The sequence below is a fragment of the Falco cherrug genome, chromosome 4 (genome assembly GCF_023634085.1).
Source record: "Falco cherrug isolate bFalChe1 chromosome 4, bFalChe1.pri, whole genome shotgun sequence".
Lineage (NCBI taxonomy): Eukaryota > Metazoa > Chordata > Aves > Falconiformes > Falconidae > Falco > Falco cherrug.
In genome coordinates this window covers 73,576,528-73,595,431 of record NC_073700.1, presented here as the reverse complement: position 1 = coordinate 73,595,431, position 18,904 = coordinate 73,576,528, and the positions used below count along the sequence as shown (strand labels likewise).

At 39.8% G+C, this 18,904-nt stretch overlaps 1 protein-coding gene and 1 long non-coding RNA gene across 3 annotated transcripts in view; one reads left to right on the top strand and one right to left on the bottom strand.

Moving 5' to 3' along the window:
* The window catches only part of MINDY3 (MINDY lysine 48 deubiquitinase 3), a 55,792-nt gene extending 43,333 nt beyond the window's left edge, over positions 1-12,459 (bottom strand). Inside the window, exons 1-4 of the mRNA XM_055707822.1 lie at positions 12,265-12,459; positions 4,417-4,496; positions 2,240-2,297; positions 1,625-1,798 (exon numbers count right to left, since the gene is read on the bottom strand). Of these exons, the coding sequence (XP_055563797.1) occupies positions 1,625-1,798; positions 2,240-2,297; positions 4,417-4,496; positions 12,265-12,361 (409 nt within the window). The 5' untranslated portion in view covers positions 12,362-12,459. The remainder of the gene's footprint in view (positions 1-1,624; positions 1,799-2,239; positions 2,298-4,416; positions 4,497-12,264) is intronic.
* LOC129735891 (uncharacterized) overlaps positions 4,530-18,904 on the top strand; it is a 62,386-nt gene continuing 48,011 nt past the window's right edge. The window contains exon 1 of one of the 2 annotated variants that reach the window (XR_008731820.1): positions 4,530-12,143. This is a non-coding gene — a long non-coding RNA (uncharacterized LOC129735891). The remainder of the gene's footprint in view (positions 12,144-18,904) is intronic. The other variant, XR_008731819.1, reaches the window with a different exon arrangement.

Sequence of the window (18,904 nt, the reverse complement as noted above, 5' to 3'; positions counted from 1 at the left end):
ATATTCAGTGTCTAGCAGGGAACATAGAATATGAACAGTGAAAGAGACTAATGTTGCTCATGACAAAAGCAGATTGTTCATGGTAAACGTATCCTGCTCTTCCTAAGAGCATTCCATGGTATTAAGGATAATCAGGCAGAACTTGTAGGCTTGTACAGAAATATGAAAAGTGTAGATACATAACAGAATGGATTAGTTCATTAAGTGTCAGTGTTTGGGAGTAATTATTGAGTGTGTGTTTAAAAAGACTTTCTGCTGAACATTTTCTACAATTAAAAGTTCTTTAGGATAAGGCAATATTAATAAACAGGGCAGTAAAAGCCTATTGATAGCTAGGTTCTGCTTTACTTTTTCTTCAAAGGACCCTTCATAATATTAGCAAGAGCTTCAGAGACAATGGAAAAATTCACAGAAACTAGGAATTTCAGAGGTTAACACTGCCTTATCTTGTAAAGGAAGACAGGGTTTTTATTATTTTTTTTAAACAGAAATGTTGTAGATAAAACTTTCTGGACAGTACTTTTTCTTAATTAAAAGAAAAAATGCTCACTTTGGAACTCTTATGTAGTGACCTTATGCTTTTTCAGTTAAGTTACACTTCCAATTATTGTTTGAGCCTTCTAAAGCACACAGAGCATATTGATAGAAGCAGACGAAGACTGCTTGTATCAAAGAGCTCCAGCACTACTAATTGCTACAGCAAGCTGCGCATGTATAAAAATCTACTTGTACAATTCTTACTTTGTAGTTATGCCACAAACTGCCGAATAACATATTCCTTCCATCAAAAGATGGCACCTTTATAAGCATGTTCTCATGTGAAGTTTTTCATACTTCTTAAGGGACACATTGGGAACAAAAACTAAAAGAAAGAGAAGCTTATCTTTTAACAAGTTAGATATCTCCCATTAAAAGATTAATAAATATACATCTCTATAATCATGTATGCACAGATAAAACTTTCCATGTCACTGACTCCACACAGCAGTTAGATACGACTGGATGCAATATTTTAGTGCAGCAATGATGTTGACCAGATCCTTGATGTCAGTAACTACTGAAAGAATCAAGAAATTTGCAAAAAGCAGGTAACCAAAAAATTCTAACCTACAAAAAAAATTCTGTTGATCTACTATAAGTTGATTTGATTAAGTTGTTTTGGTACTGCATAGAATCAAACAAAGAGAAAAAGGCTACTTGTCTGTAACAGGGGATCCAGAATATTTTAGAACAGATAAAGCACTGCAGAATTTCCTACAAAAGCTCTTCTGAAATACAGCAACAAGTGACAAGTTAAAATACTCTCCAGCGTTAGGAAGTATGTGGATTTTTCCAAATTAAAGACACAGCAGGTTCTAATAAATTACAAAACAAAATTTTAAAGATTATGGAAGTTGCTCAGATTCAAGAGGAACATACATGTTAGAACTCCAGTGACAGACTGCACATTCAACAAAAAGGATCAATACCTCTAATTACAACAGACAAAAAACCATCTGTTGCTAACAGAATCACAAAGGCAAAAATCACAACCATATAATAATAAAAAGCAGTGGCCCCTCAAAAAACCCCTACATAATACTTCACTAAGTGATGGGTAATTTAGTATAGAAATACATCTTACAAGGTTGTTCCTCTTGGCGACTAGATTCCGCAGGACCTTCAGAAATACTAGCAGTTTCTTCAGTTGTTTTTCCTCTTATCCATGTTGCCAGAGAGTATGACTCGGAATTATCAGAGCAAGCCATTTCCAAAATATCACATAATGTATGACAGAGAAGGTTCTTCTGCTCCTCCTCTGAAAGATCAGAAACCTACATGAGTTCAACTGCTGCTAATCTATCTTATATAAGCTACTAGTATCTTTTTTATACATTAATGTTATCTAAATAATTGAGTTAATTACTTTATTAATTATTAATGCTAATTGCTGTTTGACTATACTGGACCAAATAATTATAAAGCTGCCTTTAGAAAAATGCATTTTAATATTATTTCTAATCCATTCCCTTTCCTAATACTAGATTTCAATATTTATAAAACACAGAAGTACTATAGACAGGCATAGACCTCAAAAATGGGAGTTTAGCAAGTATACACACTGTATGCTTCATAAAATGGCACGCTAGCACACTTAAACAAAAAGAAAGTGCAAAATACTTCACAGTCTTTGTACCAGGATATGCTTTACAAATTATTAAACCAGAAAAAATAAAGATAAAAGAAGATGTCTCAGTACCTGGACAGTCTCTCCAAGTAGACTTTTCGCTGGTAAAAAGCCTCTTCAAAAGGAATGCCTTTGTTATCAAAGCATAAAATAACAATAAAATACAAAACAATGTTAACTTTTACATTATGTCACAAGCTCTATACCAAAGCATTTTTGCATGTTATTAGAAGGGTTTCAAGCTGCTCATCATTCAATAAGAGACCCTGAGACTGCACTGTTTACTGACTTTTCCCATTCAAACGAACTACAAAGACTACCTCATACACCTATGTTCACCATTATTGAGTTTGAACCTTAAGTACACTTCAAATACACAGGCTGCATATTTACATAAACATCTCCAAACTCACAGGACTACAGCAATGGAGGCACAAATATTTTGCAACATAACTGAAGAGTAGTACAAGACAACTCCAGTCCCACAAAGAAACTCCTGTAGTAGTTAAAAAGCCCACCTTCTCTTAACCATTGCAAGTCATAATTTGCAGAGCAGAATAAAGAAAACCTACTTGTCTCCTTATCTTTGTTTTGTTTTCCATTAACACTAATGTTGCAGTTAAAAGAAGACATGCTTTAAGTCAACAATCTTTGGGAAGCAGACTCCTGTCTAATTACTCTATTAGATGCTGTTCCAGGCATCTTAAGGCAGCACCTTAAAAACAGCTGTTTCAACTTTCACTTCTTCCTTGACAGACTCACCCTGTTCTCTCCCCACAGATGTTTTGCACACCTTTTAGTAATTCACAGCAGCACTAGGCACTGCAAGGTCTCCTTGATCCCTTCTTCCTTCCCTAGCTGGGACTCAGCTCACCTTTAAACATGTTTTAACTACTTAATTTCAAAGAAGTTGAACTACATATAAAACTGGAAGACCACTGTCTAGAAGAACATTTCATATGGTAAAGACCTGGCACTGCCTTTAAGGAGCTGGCTGGTCCTGTTCCTTACTCTCTCCATTCCCCCCAAATAAAAGACTTGTAATTCTAACATCAGAGACCAGACACTCTACATCTGGTTTTAAGATCACAGAACTACGTTACAGAGTGTAATTCATAATAAAATATTTTTCTATTGATTGTTTACAATGTAAACAAGTGGCACTCCTTCCTGTGGTACAAGTCTTTTGGTAGGAACAGCATTTAGAGTGTCCTGAAGTAACCATAACAGAGGTTTTATGACTACCACATTACACACACCAGAGATGCAAACAATTCCACAATTACACACACCACAATGCAAACAATGTCACTTGTCTGACCCAGATACCTTCCAGTTCATGGTCAGATTAACTCTGCTACGTAACTTTAGTAGGTACTCTATCAGTGGGCAACACCTCAACTCATACCTAGGCATAAACAGAACTTTATCTGTGTGTAAGAGAAGTCAAGAGCAGTTTAACAGAAAAAGTAATGTGGCCCATGACAATGTCTGACTGCCTCTACGGGGTGCTCCTAAGAGAATGAAAAGCAGTTGCAGACTGAACAAACTGCTGTAGCGGAACAGATGCAGCCTACAGGTCATGTATCTAGACAGCAGTCAGCATGGCCCCAGAAACAGTATTTCAAAGAGCATGCACATAGCCTACAAGATACAATGGAGTAAGAAAACAAAAAAAAAAAATCACAATCACACTTGGTTGAGTGTATCCAAAGCACAAGTGAAATCCTAAGCACATATCCAGAATAAAATATGGTTACTTGACATACTTTAATTATTCTGCTAACTAGGACTTCGAAAGTGTAACGTTTCTCCTTTTCTCAGCAAACCTTGTTAGGTTTGAAAATTGATTACTTCAAATATTTCCAATACAGTTAGCTAAAGCAGCTATTGTGACACAGATATCACACTTCTCAAGGACAGGGAATTTGAGAGACAAGAAAGGATTACGATTGCATTTATATCTGATCTTTTACTTCTTTCCTTTATTCTGCATTCCCCACTTCAAACTTACCTCTGCTTGGATCAACCTTCTGCATTTAATCAAGTTACTTCTGTAAAATTACAGGTCAAAATCAGCCCACCTCTGCATTTTTACTGAGGTTTTTTCTCTCCTCCACACTAATTTTGACATCAATATATAACTGATCTGCAATTTTTTTTTAATATTTTCGTTTCACATATATAGACAAAAGAACAAAATCTGGGCTTACTAATTTTGAACAATTACTGTAAGAAATGCACCTTACCTGTACAGGTGCAATCACAGCACAAGGGCCACCTTCAAATTGTTCTAATGCAGTTGATTCAGATTCACTAAAGACAAATCCTGTCAAATGAAGTAAGACTGTATTTAGTGAAATATGTAAACAAGCACATGTTTACATATACTCCTTCCCTAACAGAAATGACACGATTTATTCACCTTTAAAGAGTAGATAAGTTTAAGATTTTTTTTCCTATGAGAATGCAACAGAATGTGCCTAAACTCTCTGAAGAAAAAAAACTGTCATGAATACAGGTCAAAGCACAGAAATGAATTATTTAGCTCAGCAATGAAATCATGACCATGAAATGCCAACAGCTGGGGTTTTAAAGGATTTTTAACAGTAAACCTGTCACTAGAGCACGTGGCTGCATGTTTAAACCATAGTTTTTATTTTATTTTGGTTTATTTCTTAGAAGTCAATTTAATCTCATGTCTAAGTGATAATATTTTGTCTCACATGTAAAAAAAGTTACCTTTGAACCTTTGCTGAACATGCATAATACATTTCCTATGCCTCCCACTGATCTCATTTTTGGCCTATCAGTGCTTACTATTAAGCCTGAAATATGCTGAATAACTCAAATATTCACTTGTAACCACTGAAGCAAGCCTCATAGTGTATCTTCTGTGAAAGAACGCCATTATTTACTGAGATGCAAGATCCCCTATTTTCTCCTTCCATCTTTAATGTATTTGTATTTCAGAATTACATGTAATACAGCAAATGCTTTAACAATTACTGCAGAATTGTTTACCACCTCGCCCTTAAAGTTTCTTCAAGATATGATGATTCACAGCTTGCACTTCTCATGGATAAATGCATATACATGGACAATTACCTTGATGAAGCTGACACATGGCAGGTTACTCACAGCAATATTTTGCATTATTTTTTTAAGTGCTGAGAAGATTGTGCTAAAGTGACTCTAGTTCAGTGTGATCTAGAAACCACACAACTGTAGTCAGCAACCAACCAGCAAGCACAAGCTAGTGGGGGCAGGGAGAAAGGGGATACATGCATATTTTCACAGCAGTGTCAGTCTCAGCAGAAAAAAAAAAAATAATCAATGCTTCTTGCCCACAATTTCTCCTTTTCTGAACTCTGTATCATTACATGCTGCCATACCAAAGGCATTGCTAACCCCTGGATGTGAATCTGAACTGGTGAAATGCATCGCCCTGGTGCAGACTGTCACACTACTGCATGACAGGTACATCATCCCAAGCGGCACAACAGAAGACTACTGCATGTTCTGTAGGCCATATTTCATCACAGAAATTACAGAAAGTTGTTCAACAACAGCGTGAAGATTTTTTTTTCTTAAGATGGATCAATGTAGCCATGTCGCAGCAATCTCCAAACTATCAGGCTTCCTCCTCTTTGTTCCCAACGGCTCACCTTTACCGGTGTCTGATCCAGATCCCCAGGCTCTTCCCGCCTATCTCAACGTGATATGGATCACAGGCTATCCCCACCTGTCTCCACTACATTGGGCACCACCGTCACCACTCAAAACTTCAAACATCCCCCTGGCACAGCCACCACTGCTGTTGCCACTCATTACACCCAGGCTCATAATCTGAAGGTCCTCAAAAGGGGGCACCAATTGTCACTGCACTCTCCAAACTATCCAGCTGCAACAAGGTCTTTTACCATCTCATACCAACATACTCTTCGTGCCCATCCCTCTGCTGCCTTCTCCTAGTTGCTCCTCATCCCAGGCTCACATTCCCTCTTTCTTCTCTCTGCTTCTTCCTCCTCTCTCTTCCTCGGCTGCTCCCTCTTCATTAGCTGCCCAACCCCTTAACAAAACCAGCCACAGCTGCACATCAGCCAACCCACCACCCCTGAAGCCAGCCCACAGCTGTATATTATCAATGTTAATTAATGCAGCTTCATTCCTCTACACAGCCATATTTCTTAAGAAAACCCACAGGGTTTCCCCTGTTTCTGACAGAAGGCTCCACCTGTTTGGTTTTTTTTAACTCAATGCACAGAAGTACATTATAAAGATGTATTTTATATCCAAAACCCAGATGCACATCAAGCCTACATACTTGGATCCAGCACCACCAAATGAAGCTCCATTAATCCATACTTCAACCAAAGTTTGTCCTAGTGTCTTTTCGTTCCCCTGTTAACATGCCCTAATAAGAAATATCACCAGTCCTTTAAACTTTCTGAATTAGTTCGTGCAGGCTTATCATATTAAAAGGTAAGTCTTCCTCTACTTTGAAGTGTTACTGCATGCCATCTGAGCACATGGCAACAATAGGGGTTTTTTAGTAGTCTTAATGATTTAGCCACTGCTGATAAACAACATACTTGGATGTGGTACCATTAAACCACACTTAAGAAATCTTGAATTTGTTTCACATTCTTCAGTCTTCTCATTAGAAAGCATGAACTGTCTCAGCTTAAGCCTGCCCTATTTTTCAAAATTGCTTCCTAAAAATAAAGAAAATTGAGTGTGTTCCACCAGAGCGGATAAAATTTGAGACAGACAATGCAAAATCGCTATTACACAGAATCTGACAGAACACAACCATAGGAAAAAACATCTAGAATACCTAAAGGAACACTTAATTTCTTTTCACCTGAATACTGCTTAATGCTTAATAAACATTACGGTTCTAGAAGCTGTTAAGCAAAAAAATGGGCTTTAGGGTTTTCGGGTTTGCTCTCTTTTTCAATCCTTATACAAAATCTGAAGTCAGCTCAGGTAAAATTTCAGAAACCAGAAGTCTGAAGTCCATCTGGGTTCAAGTCTACCTCAGCCTGCAATCACACCTACTTACCTTTTTTGCAGTCCACAACAAACACGTCTTGGGCAATATCTACAAACATCCATCAACCCCACACTCTTCCTTATGATTAATAGTAATGCCCTGGCCACCCTTTAAGCTACCAGCTAAGACCAGCATCTCTGATCCAAACTAATTTCTACTTACTCTCACTCTTAACAAATCATATCTACCATGCCGTTTTTTTCACTCAAGATAAAAATTCAGAAGTAAATTAGATGTAAAGCAGCCAAAATAATCTTTTTTTTTAATTAACCTGCCTGCCTTTTATCCATGAGTATAATTATCATCACTTACCTATATGAAATAAAGTCGTATCATTATCATTCATCTTCCTTGTCATTTATAACCCTATTAAATGCTCCATTGACCTCATTTTTCCCACATCACTACTGTTGTACTGCTTTAACCTTTTGAGGGGTGGGGAATGGATCTAGATTCCTGTTGGTAGTGTATTGCCCAATATTTTGAGTTATAATGACTAAGATACTTCCAAATCTGTCTTTATATCCTTTGTCCACTATTATCACACAACACAAAGTTTTGTTCTCTTTATTTCCCCAAAATCTAGCATTTACCAAGGCCCACACTTCTTTTCTTACACCTAATTCTTAGCTGTTCTACATAGTTTGCCAGAACGCATGTATGACTTGGTTACTGACTCTTGCTTTTCATCTAATACTCCACATCATGTTCCAAAGCACTATAAAACCCATTCATTCTTCTATTATGAGCATCCCACCCCCTTCCTGCATCTGTGTTTCTAAAAAAAATGTGGTTTTTTTCACATCCAAGACACTTCAGACATTAGTAACACTGTCATTTTACAAACGCAAGAACCAGCTCTAGCTGAATGAGGGAGACAAGGGTGTGTGTGCCTAAAGAGCATCCAACATTAACCACATTAGAAAAAAACCCTTGCTCTCTCCCTGGTCCAAACTAGCTACAAAGATGCTGCGCTATTCATTTTTTTGTACTGTTCTCTGCTGAGCTGGTCTCTCACCATGGAACTGCACTTTTTCTCTATCAGGCAGTTTTTGTATCCCAAAACACTAGAATAAACCATTATTATGCAAGTACAAGGTTTATAGCACATCTTAATGTTTCATCCTTTCTTCAGAGCTGGTTGTAGAATGACAGACATTTTGCATATAGGTTTTTGCATGGGTTTTCAAAGTGTATCTTTATAGTGAAATAAAACTGAAGTTTTTTTTTGGGGGGGACAGGGGGACAGGGACGGGACACAAACCACCAAACCATCAAAACAACTTTTTCCACAGACACAAAAAGAAAGGAGCCTTTACTACAGCAGTACCACACCAAAACTCCACTTAGTGGGTTGTAGATAAAGAGCCAGGAAGTCCTGGAAGAGTTTGAGGAAAGTATCCAAATTACCTGGCAGGCTACCACTAAACTGGGCAACAAGCTGCCAGAAAACAAGGTAAGATTCCAACGCTTCTGCCTTTTATCACGCTTTTGTAAAACAAACCAAAAAAACCCAAAGGAGCTCTATGAAACTCCTGAATTTTGACTGAAACTTCTGAATCTGTACGCTGGTAAGAGCCTTCTATGTGAGCACTCCTCAAGACCTTTTGTTTTCTTTAAGCCTGTCAGCCTCATCCGGATTCACTAGCCCCACAGCCTTACTTTAAGAAAGGACAATGTCTTTTCAGATATTCCTTTTTGGGCCCAGACAGTAGTAAAGAGTTTTAGGGTTCACTATTTAGATAATTGTGTTAAAGGGCATTTCAAATTCTTACAGCTCTACGCAGTAGCCACCATGCCTGTTAGCCAGAAAATACAATCTTCTTGACAACTTAAGTTACAGGTTCACACCCCATTTTTTTCACATTAAATGGTATCTTCTGGTCTCCTTCCAGTTATAACAGTGCTGAAAGAGCTGTTACTTACTCATAATGACACAGTCTCTCAAAAGACTGTATTCCTGCCTCAAAGCCTAACTTTTCACTCTGCAAGCTTCACAAGGTTTTGCATCCTCCAGAATGAATTCACTATTTTAAGACAACTCTGCATTATGGAAGTAATGAAATAAACATCTAGATTTAATATACAATAGAAAGGATTTGACAGTCTGTCTAAAACAGCAAGATGTGGTTATTTTAAGACAGCATTGCTACTCCGACATCAATAAGCCACTCCAAGTTTAACCCCAGCCGACAACGAAGTACCATGCAGCTGCTCTTTTCTGTCCAAAGACCAGTGAGAAAACAGCTTAGGTAATTCTGAAAGGATGCTGTGCTCAAACCTGCCAGGCATTCAGAGTTGCGTAGACCTGATGCTGCATGCCTTAGGGCTGATCTAATGAGTGCCTTTATGAATGGAATTTGTCTCTTGGATCAATGAAGAAAACCACTCCTAACATGGGTATGTTCAGTTGTCCTAACTCCTTTTTTTTGTCATCATATCTATGCCAGGAAACACTGAAGTGCAGACCAAGCCTTTGCACTACATTCCTCTGTGTCAGCTTTGAGGATTCTGGTAAATGGCACCCACAAGGTTCAAACTGCAAATTCTGCTGCAGTCATTAACAAAAACATTTCTGTAAAAAAAGCACAACACAAAACCCCAACAACTGCAACAACAACTTTGTGGCCATGCCTTTGTTAAGTCAGGAACCTAAACAATACATTTAAAGTTGCAAATGAAGCTGAGGGAATTACCATCACTAACTTCAAAAGCATATCCACATTAGGTAGGTCCATTCTGCTAACTGCCTGAGAATCAGCCTGTCTTCAGTTTTGGCCAGATGAATTTGATGGTTAATGATTTTGGTGCATGATGAGGATTCCTAGAACACCACTGTCTTTACTGAGAAACTGAGTGGTTCAAGTCTTACATTTCTCAACACCCTCCATACTCTATACTTTTCTTTCCAAATGTAAATTATAGCTCTCAACTTCCCAAGGGCTTGAGAAAGGATCGGATAACATTCAGAAAGTATTGGAAATAAATACCAGTGTTGGTACTACACTCTAAAGAAAAAAAGAAACCAAAACCACAAAAAAACCACCCGAACACCAAACTAGTTGTTTGATTCTTCCTATATATATAATGTGAAACAAGGGGTCTACCTTTTAAACTTTGAAGTGTTTGGAAATAACAAAGCTTGAATTCTATCTTTGGGGTTTGTTTTAATTTTGATGAGTCAGTGTTGAGAAGACTCCTTTACAGTAGATAAATTATGCAGAACTTTTTCAACAAAATAGAAACAGAAAGTTGGATAAATGTATTATGCTGCTACACAATGTAAGGGACTAATCCTGACTTTTTTTAATTCCCAGCACAAAGCCCCCAAACAACACACTAACTTATCACCATGTGGCTTTACTTCACAGAATTGACTGTATTAAAGAGCATATAGAGAAGGGAACAGATATACTACACAGCATAGTTTACAAGACTTCCCCTAAAGGCAGATAGGAAATAATTGTTCCTTTCTAGGAGCCACGAAGAACACAAGAGGCCTTTTCCATCAGTCTTCCACAGGATCACAAGTGTGGAGCATTACAACACACACTTCAATAAATTTTGAAACTGCTAAAATTTCATATACAATCTTGAAAATGTCAATTCTATTAATCTAACATTACCAGTTAGAGAAATAATTAAGGTTTTCAACACCAATTCTTTTTTGTGACTTTGCAAAAACCTTGTACTGAAACTACAACATCATACCAAAACTTAAGAGATATTTCAGAAAGTAATTATACTTCAATAAAAGTAATCAATTCACTAGGAAAAGTAATGGCTTATCAGCTCTGGTTAAATTCTAAAACTTAGAAGGAATTTTGCCGCCTTCCCCCCCCCCCCCATTATTTCTCACTAAATTATTTGAACACAGACTAAGGTAGGGAAAAAGGTATCAGAGTCTGGCAACGCACTCTGTGTCCTGTGACGGGAGAAGCTTTGCAGCTCCCAAATCAACATCACACATGCATCTAATGAAACTATGCAGATGACAAAACTCACACTAAGAAAAAAAGAAAAGAAAAAAAAAAAGAGCAGCAAGGAACAGAGAACACCAAGAACATCCTTTTGTTTCAGCCAATTTTACCCTCAGACCTGAACACATTAATTTTGTTTTAAATCTATAAATTCTACTATCATATTAGCAGTGGTTTTATTATGATCTTCATTACTAGAACTCTTCAATGGCCATAGTAAGTTATAGACAAAGCTATTATTCCCTTCTTTCAGCCAGGACAGCTACACAGACTGATTTCTTGCATATCATTTTTATCGGAAAGTCTCTGTACTACACCTTGCAACTGCAGTTTTGAAAGAATACCAGTAAGTCTCTGTCAAGAAGAGCCTATGTGTAGGCTGAGTAATTTAAATGCAGAATAAACATCTTAGAAATACACCAGGTTCAAAGGTTATTGTTGTTTTACCTCTTAAGATACCATGCTGAAGATGGTATACACCTGCTTCAATTGCCAAAGAACCTGTTTAAAAACGCCCTGTGAATCTGTCCCAAGCCTGTCCCCCCTTTTGTTTATCCGTGACTCCCACATTCCTGCCAAAAAAACACCCCAAACAAAAATCCCACTTATGTTCATGTTCACATGAGCTATGTAAAATAATGGCACAAGATACTCTAGAAAAATATTTTAAAAATACATTTCCTTCCCTACTCTTTTAAGTTCCGTTGAAGATTTGCGGCAGAAGACGACCAAGCTGCAAAAACATATTATTTAGCAAGTGAAACTGCTGCATCATTTTCCCCGTGGGCCACACGCTGCGCTGTCGGAGGCGCGGGAAGGCGAACGGCCGCCGCTGCCTCGGGCCGGGCGGAGGGGCCCTGCCTCCCCTCAGGCGCCCTGCGGCCGTGCGGCGGGGAGCCCGCGGGCGCGGCGGGGGGAGCCGGGTGCGCCCGGGCAGGTGGGCCGAGCGGCGGGGCGCGCCGGGGAAGGGCGCCGGGAAGGAGGCCGGGCGGGCACCGAGGCAGGGGAAGGGCCGGGCCAGGCGGGGAGCGGGGCCGGGGCGCGGCGCACGCAGGTACCTTGCGCCCAGCGGCAGAAGATGGTGTCGGCCAGCCCGCGGGGCCCGGCCTTTTTGCCCCACACCAGGTGGATAAGCTCCTGGCCCGCCTCGGACATGACGGGGCGGCGGCGGCCCAGCGGCCGGGCGGGCGAGGCGTCTCCCGGCGGCGGAGGCGGCTCTGGTAGCCGCTGCCCCTGCGCAGGGGAGGGGCCGGGCCGGGCCGGGCCGGGCGGGAGGGCGGGGCCGGGCGGGGCGCTAGCGCAGGAGGCGTGGCCTCGCCGGGCACCGCGAGGAGTGGCGCATGCGCGGTGGCCTCTACCCGCTGCCCCGGCAGGCCCTGGTGCTTCCGCGGGCGCAGGAAGCGGCGCGCGGGGGTGTGGCGGTTTGGCGGGCGGCGGCGGGCGCCGATCGCTGCGGCGGTTTGCCCCGCCCCTCCCCACCCCGCCCCGCCCCGCCCTGCCCCGCCCTGCCGTGCCGGAGCCTGGCGGGGAGGCGTGCCGCGCGGGGCACGGCCGCTGGCCTCACGGCGTGTGGTGGTGGGGGGCAGCCGTTGGGTGTAGCGGTGAACACACGGGGCAGCCCGCGCCGTCAGGGCGGCCCGCACCGCCAGCCGCCGGGGTGCGCGGCCGGTGCCTCCAGCTAGCAGCTGCCCTTGGCCTTCCCCCGCCCGCTGGCGTTTGGCCCTACCGCGGCCGCCTTGGGCCCCGCTCGGTGCGGGCTGCCCCAGGAGCTGCTTTAAACAGTTGAGCGGAACAGAATGGCGCTGCGAGGAGATAGCGGTGTTGGAGAAAATGGCCTTTTAAGGCTTAGTGTGCAGCACGCAGCAGTGTGTGCGAAGACTCCTGATGTTGCATCTGTGCTGGATATACCGGGGTATCCCCAGGAATTCATTGTCATAACAGTACAAGTTACTTTATGTATTGGATGCATAGCGTCTTGTAGAAGCACTAACCTAACATAAAGTGTAGTGCTTGCATATATACACGTAATATTGTTACTGTTCTGGAAAGAGCTCTTTAGCTGGCAGTGCCTATATTCATACAGTAGTTTGGAACAAAGAATGAAAGGTAGCCGCGTGGTTGACATCCCCCAAACTTGTAAGGATTCAGAGGTAGAAAATAAATTTGGTTTACCTAATCTAGTAATAACTTTTTTTTTTCGAGTAGAGAGTTTAGAAATAGAGACTGAATGCCTCTTATCAAAGATTGCTGCCATTTTTTTCTGAAATGTAATTATCATTCAAATGGGAACTTCATGAAGGTTTTGTGGTCAGTGTCGTGCAGAAGATTAACGTAGGCTTTTAACAAAATTTTTCAGAAGGGTAGTAATCATTACCATTGACAAAACCAGATTAAGGATGTTCTCTTAGAAAAAACATTTCAATCTAAAAGTTTTCTAGGTGAAACTATTGCATATGCTACTTGGAATTCTACATGTGGTGTGCAGATGAAACAGCTGTGACATTTTGTCCACCCACTTCATCATATGCTTAACTACTTTTTTGCAGATGGAGCATATATTGAAACTGTTATAGGTGCAATCATTCTGAATTAAGTATGAAAATAGCCAATATCGGAGTCTTTATAAGCTTTCTGACATGTCATACCACAAATACCCATGAGGATGGTGTGGTTGTACTTTTGATTTTTAAGAATTTTCAAGTACTTGCACAACTAAGCATTTTCTGAATAATTATTGACAAGCCATCAGTTATCTCCAGCATTCATTAACAGAATGGATTCTGGATTTGCATAAGTAATGCTTAAAATGGATACCTTGATTTTTAGCATAAAGAATAACTCCGAGTGGAAATAACTTCATTAGAAGTAAAGGCTTCGTAACAACAAATTAATGTTCTGTACCTACTGTAATAAAGGCCATCATGTTAATTTTTGTGTGTTTTGAATCAGTTGTGCAGTAAAATGCAAATCTTCTAGATGCACTACTTTGAGTTTGATACTAGGTATAGCAGGCTTGAAATTGTAAACATCCCATGAGCAGGAGGAAACTATCAAAGTATATATATTTTAAAGTGTGTTGATTATACATTTGAGATATTTCAGACAAGTATTTATATCAAAATGGTGTGATGATGCAAGCATAAGCCAACTAGCTCCACAAAGTTCCGATTAGGCACTGATAGGAAGGCTTTATGAGGAGGAGGACAGAAAGCTGCTGGGCTTGTTTGAAGGAAACAAACATTGTCATGGATGCTTGGGTGCAATCGGAAAAACAATTCAGTGAACAACTGGAGAAATGAGGGGAGAATGCACTTTAAAACAAGGATGCTGAACCTAAAACTGGACAATGGTCACTGCTGTATGGAAGAAGAGTTGGATGGCACCACCCAGAGGCACCAGAGGGCTGGAAAAACTCCTCCACCTACCTCTGATGCTCTGGATTATCATTTGCCTGTTGTCGAAAGGAAGTTAATTAGGAGGAAGAGTGCCCATTGATTTCATGGGTGTAAACAGGTATTCACACTGAAAGGAGTATAAGGAAAAGCTCAATCACAACTTCAGGAGTTGTGAGCCAGAAGTGCTGCAGTTTAGTGTGCTCTAAATAACCGCAACAGATTTACTTTCTCATCACCGAGTGGAAGAATGCTTATCAACCATGGCATCTGTGATTATGGACCCACAGGTGAGCTAACAGCTAGTACTCCTGCAAAGTCTGTCATGGTTTAACCTGAGTCAGTAACTTAAGTATTATGCAGCCACTTGCTCTCCCCCACTGCCCAGCCCCCAGAGGGGTGGGGAGGAGAATCAGGAAGGAATGTAAAGCTCAAGCATTGAGGTAAGAACAATTTAATAAGTAAAACAAAATAAAATAGGGAAACCCCACAATAATAATAATAACAATTGTAATGGAAAGGAAGGAGAAGGGGAGAGGAATGAAATCCAAAGGGAACAGAGAAAAAACCCCAAGCAATGCACAACACAATTGCTCACCACCTGCTGACTGATGCCCCACCAGTCCCCAAGCAGCCATTGGCAGGCCCTGGGCAACTCCCCCCAGTTTATATACTGAGCATGACACGCTACGGTATGGAATATCCCTTTGACCAGATCAGGTCAGGTGTCCTAGCTACGTCCTCTCCCAATTTCTTGTGCCCCTCCAGTGCTCTCGCTGGCAAGGCCTGAGAAACTGAAAAGTCTTTGACTTAGTATAAACATTATCCAGCAACAATTAAAAACATCTGTTATCAACATTATACTCAAACCACATCCATGTCACAGCACTGCACCAGCTACTAAGGAAATTAACTGTCTCAGCTGAATCCAAGAGAAGTCACAACAGCAAGTTAAATTGAATCTGTATTTCTAGCCTGCCTTAGAATGACAAATAGCCGCATATTGGTGAGGCTTTAGGCTGATGCCCTGTGTTGTGTAAAAATTATTTTTAAATGTTTTGCCAGCTACTGGCTATTGTATACCTCTGATATTGCTAATTTGCTCCATATAATTGGAATGCAGATATGAGGAAACATGTCTTCAGCATTACTCACTATACTGACAAAAGCAAAGACAGTAACAAGAGACACAAGATGTAATGCAATTTGACCCATCTTAATTTGGTTGGCATACAGCACACCGACTCCAATATAGACAAATAAAAATCTGAATCTGGGAACAAGGGAGCAATCTTGGGCATATGTGCCAACTGGAATAATCTGCCATGTGCTGGTTAGGAAAAGCATTAGGAAAATACCACGTAAATCATTAGCCTCACTAATACAAATCATAAAAGGCAAACTGTATAGTCAGCTGTAGCAAGCAACACTGAATAAAAGCGAATGAGACTGGATGTCAACAATTACGACTTTCGATTTCTCACTGATCATCTTTTAAGTTTTGGATTCATAAGCCAGTGATACGTTGCATATGCATACCAAAGATTGTGTGAATTTATGTAGGTAGTTGGGTTGCAGTTAGTGAGGAAGAAACTAAAGAGAAGGTTTAGGAGAGAAGCATATGAAAAAACCTGGTACTTTGGACTTAGGAATGTACCAGGCCTTCTCGTTTTTCAGGTTGCTGCATGTGTTCATGGGTTTGTTCACTAAAGGAAGAACTTAGAGCTCCTTTGAGTCTAATACCACGTTGGCTTGTGTATACAGTATCTCAGAAACAGAATGTATGTGGATTGGAGTTTGAACTCTGAACAAAGAATGTGCAAATCAGCACACTAATACATGGAAATAGTATTTTCTAAAATTATGAAACAGTGGTATTTAAATCATGTTTCTGTGGACTTTGGCATGTATGAACTGTACTGTAAAGTCACACTTTGATGGAAGATAATGGAAGATAATGGAAGATAATGGAAGATAAAGACCTCTGCCTGTTGGGTCTTTACCTCCTTAAAATGTTTAGAGGTATGCAAATCAAGGAAGGTTAAAAATCACTGCTCTACAGCATTGCTTGAGTATGTTCTGAGTAGTATACACAGAGCTGAACTATTTCAAATAGTTTCTATTAAATGCACGTGTTTTCCCCCTTTTTATAATGTTGGACTGCCATCATGTGGTTAGTTTGGTGACTTAACATGCACTTTTAAACTGCAAGTTTTCTTTTTTCCTCTTAAATAATATGCACTTTTCACTTTCTTCTTTTTCTTTGAGAAATGCTCTTAATTCCCTGTGCAGGGTAGTTTGGTAGTTTTTGGGTTTTTTTAGGAAAACGTAGCAACTTCCTTTCTCTCCCTTCTATCTCTAATCCAAACTCACTTGGTTTACCTTGATTTTGTTGGTTTCAACGTGTAACATCTTAGAATAGTTCTCCACTTACACAGAAGAAGGTAAAGAGCATAATCATATACTATGTAAGTGTGCAGCCCCTTTTGGTTTACTTACTGTATTTTTAAGCATTAAGCCTACTTATGAAAGTCTTTGGATTAATTGAGAGTTTATGGGTTTACTGCTATGAACTATTGACAGACAGCAATACAAGTTACAGACACTGTACATTTTTGCCAGACAAATCTGAGTAAAGTTCATCTACACTGAAAGGGCTTTATTTTACTTGTCTTTAAATATGCATTGTCTGGCTTGAGTGGTAGGAAAAGCAAGTATATTAATAAATGCCAAGCTACTCTAGTGCATTCAGCAGCAAAGGGAATCATGATGGTGTCTAACTAAATTGTTCTGACATTAGTGAGGAGGTAGAATTGAGTATTACAATTAAAGTTTTCTACAGTCCCCTGTTCTGTTGACTCCCTTTTAATTACCTACACCACCCCACCACCCTCCAGCCAACAAAACAAAAATCACAGCATCAGGTCTGTATATAAAAACATGTTACCAAGAACGTGAAACATTGCGCTGGGCTAGACAAGGCCATTGAACCAAATCACAAAAGTGTTTAGTTGCCTAGCTGTTGTTTGGATACCTAACTTCCTACAGGTACAAATATGTCTGGACTAGTAAAGAGAAAATGGACAATTTCTTGGTAGATATTTGCTCTCAGAATCTGCCAATGAGACAAAACAAGCTACTGTTTGTCCTGATTGTGTTAATATTTGGGATTGATATCCTTGTGGAATGGGAAGGAATTCCTGGAGAATTGTACCTTTCTGTGATAGGTAATACAGCAAGTTAAAAGTGACTTCTTTCTTGTGTCTATGCTGTATGTATTATCTTAATGCTATAGACAATTGTTTAGTTTTAGGTAAGCTGTTAAAAACTGCTGGAGCTATAACTCCATCATTTGCAGAAACACAGATGAGTGAATACCCCTATAATCATGGTACAAACTACATCAGAACATAATGATTCTACTCACTGTTGCATTTCATTTAAGACTTGTAAGTGTGGAAAAAAGTATGATAGAAAATGGGCTATTTTAGAAATGGTCATCTATTCACTTTTTGCAAATTATCATGGCATTTTCCCATTGCTTAAAGAGTCTTTTTGTCTCTCCCTAAGCATGCTGAGATTTTCTGTTATTTTCAGATAAAATGATCTTACAGGTAAAATTTACACATCCATTATCCTTGTATGGTCACTCAGTGTATGGCTCACTGTAAATGGCTTTGGATTATGGACTGCAATTTTGGGGGGAGAAAAAGGAAAAAATTGCCATTGTAATTGGCACAAAAAAGTCTGTAATTATTAAGACTATTAGGGATATAATTAAATTAAGAATGTCAAGTAACAACACAGTGATGCTAATATTTTATCTCTGGCATTATTAGTTATGAGTGGCTCAGATAAGCTTAGTGCGACATGAATGGGCTAATAACTTGCTGTGCGGTCACTGCCCTCTGCTTAATTGCAGTTTACCTTGCAGTGACAATGCACAGAAGAAAAAAAGAGCTAGTAATGCAGTTACATTTTTTAAAGGCATATGCAGTCATCAATTTCAGTAATGTGAACTACATTTCAAACTGAAAAGTTATTTGAAACAAAAGACTGAATTAGTTGTTTTCAATAAGCTGAATTCTAATATATTAATATATCAATATAATAAAATATTAATTAATATTTTGGTATTTAGATTAGTTTTACTTTTTGTCTTGGAGAGATTGGGCAAAAAGTTAGTTTTACTGGGACGTTTTGTTTTGAAGCAGGTGATGTGTTGGAAGAATGCAGAATGGAGAAGTGCTTAGATTGCTGACAGGAAAAAATAAGGATACTCAGCAAGTGGTCTGTACTAAAGGGA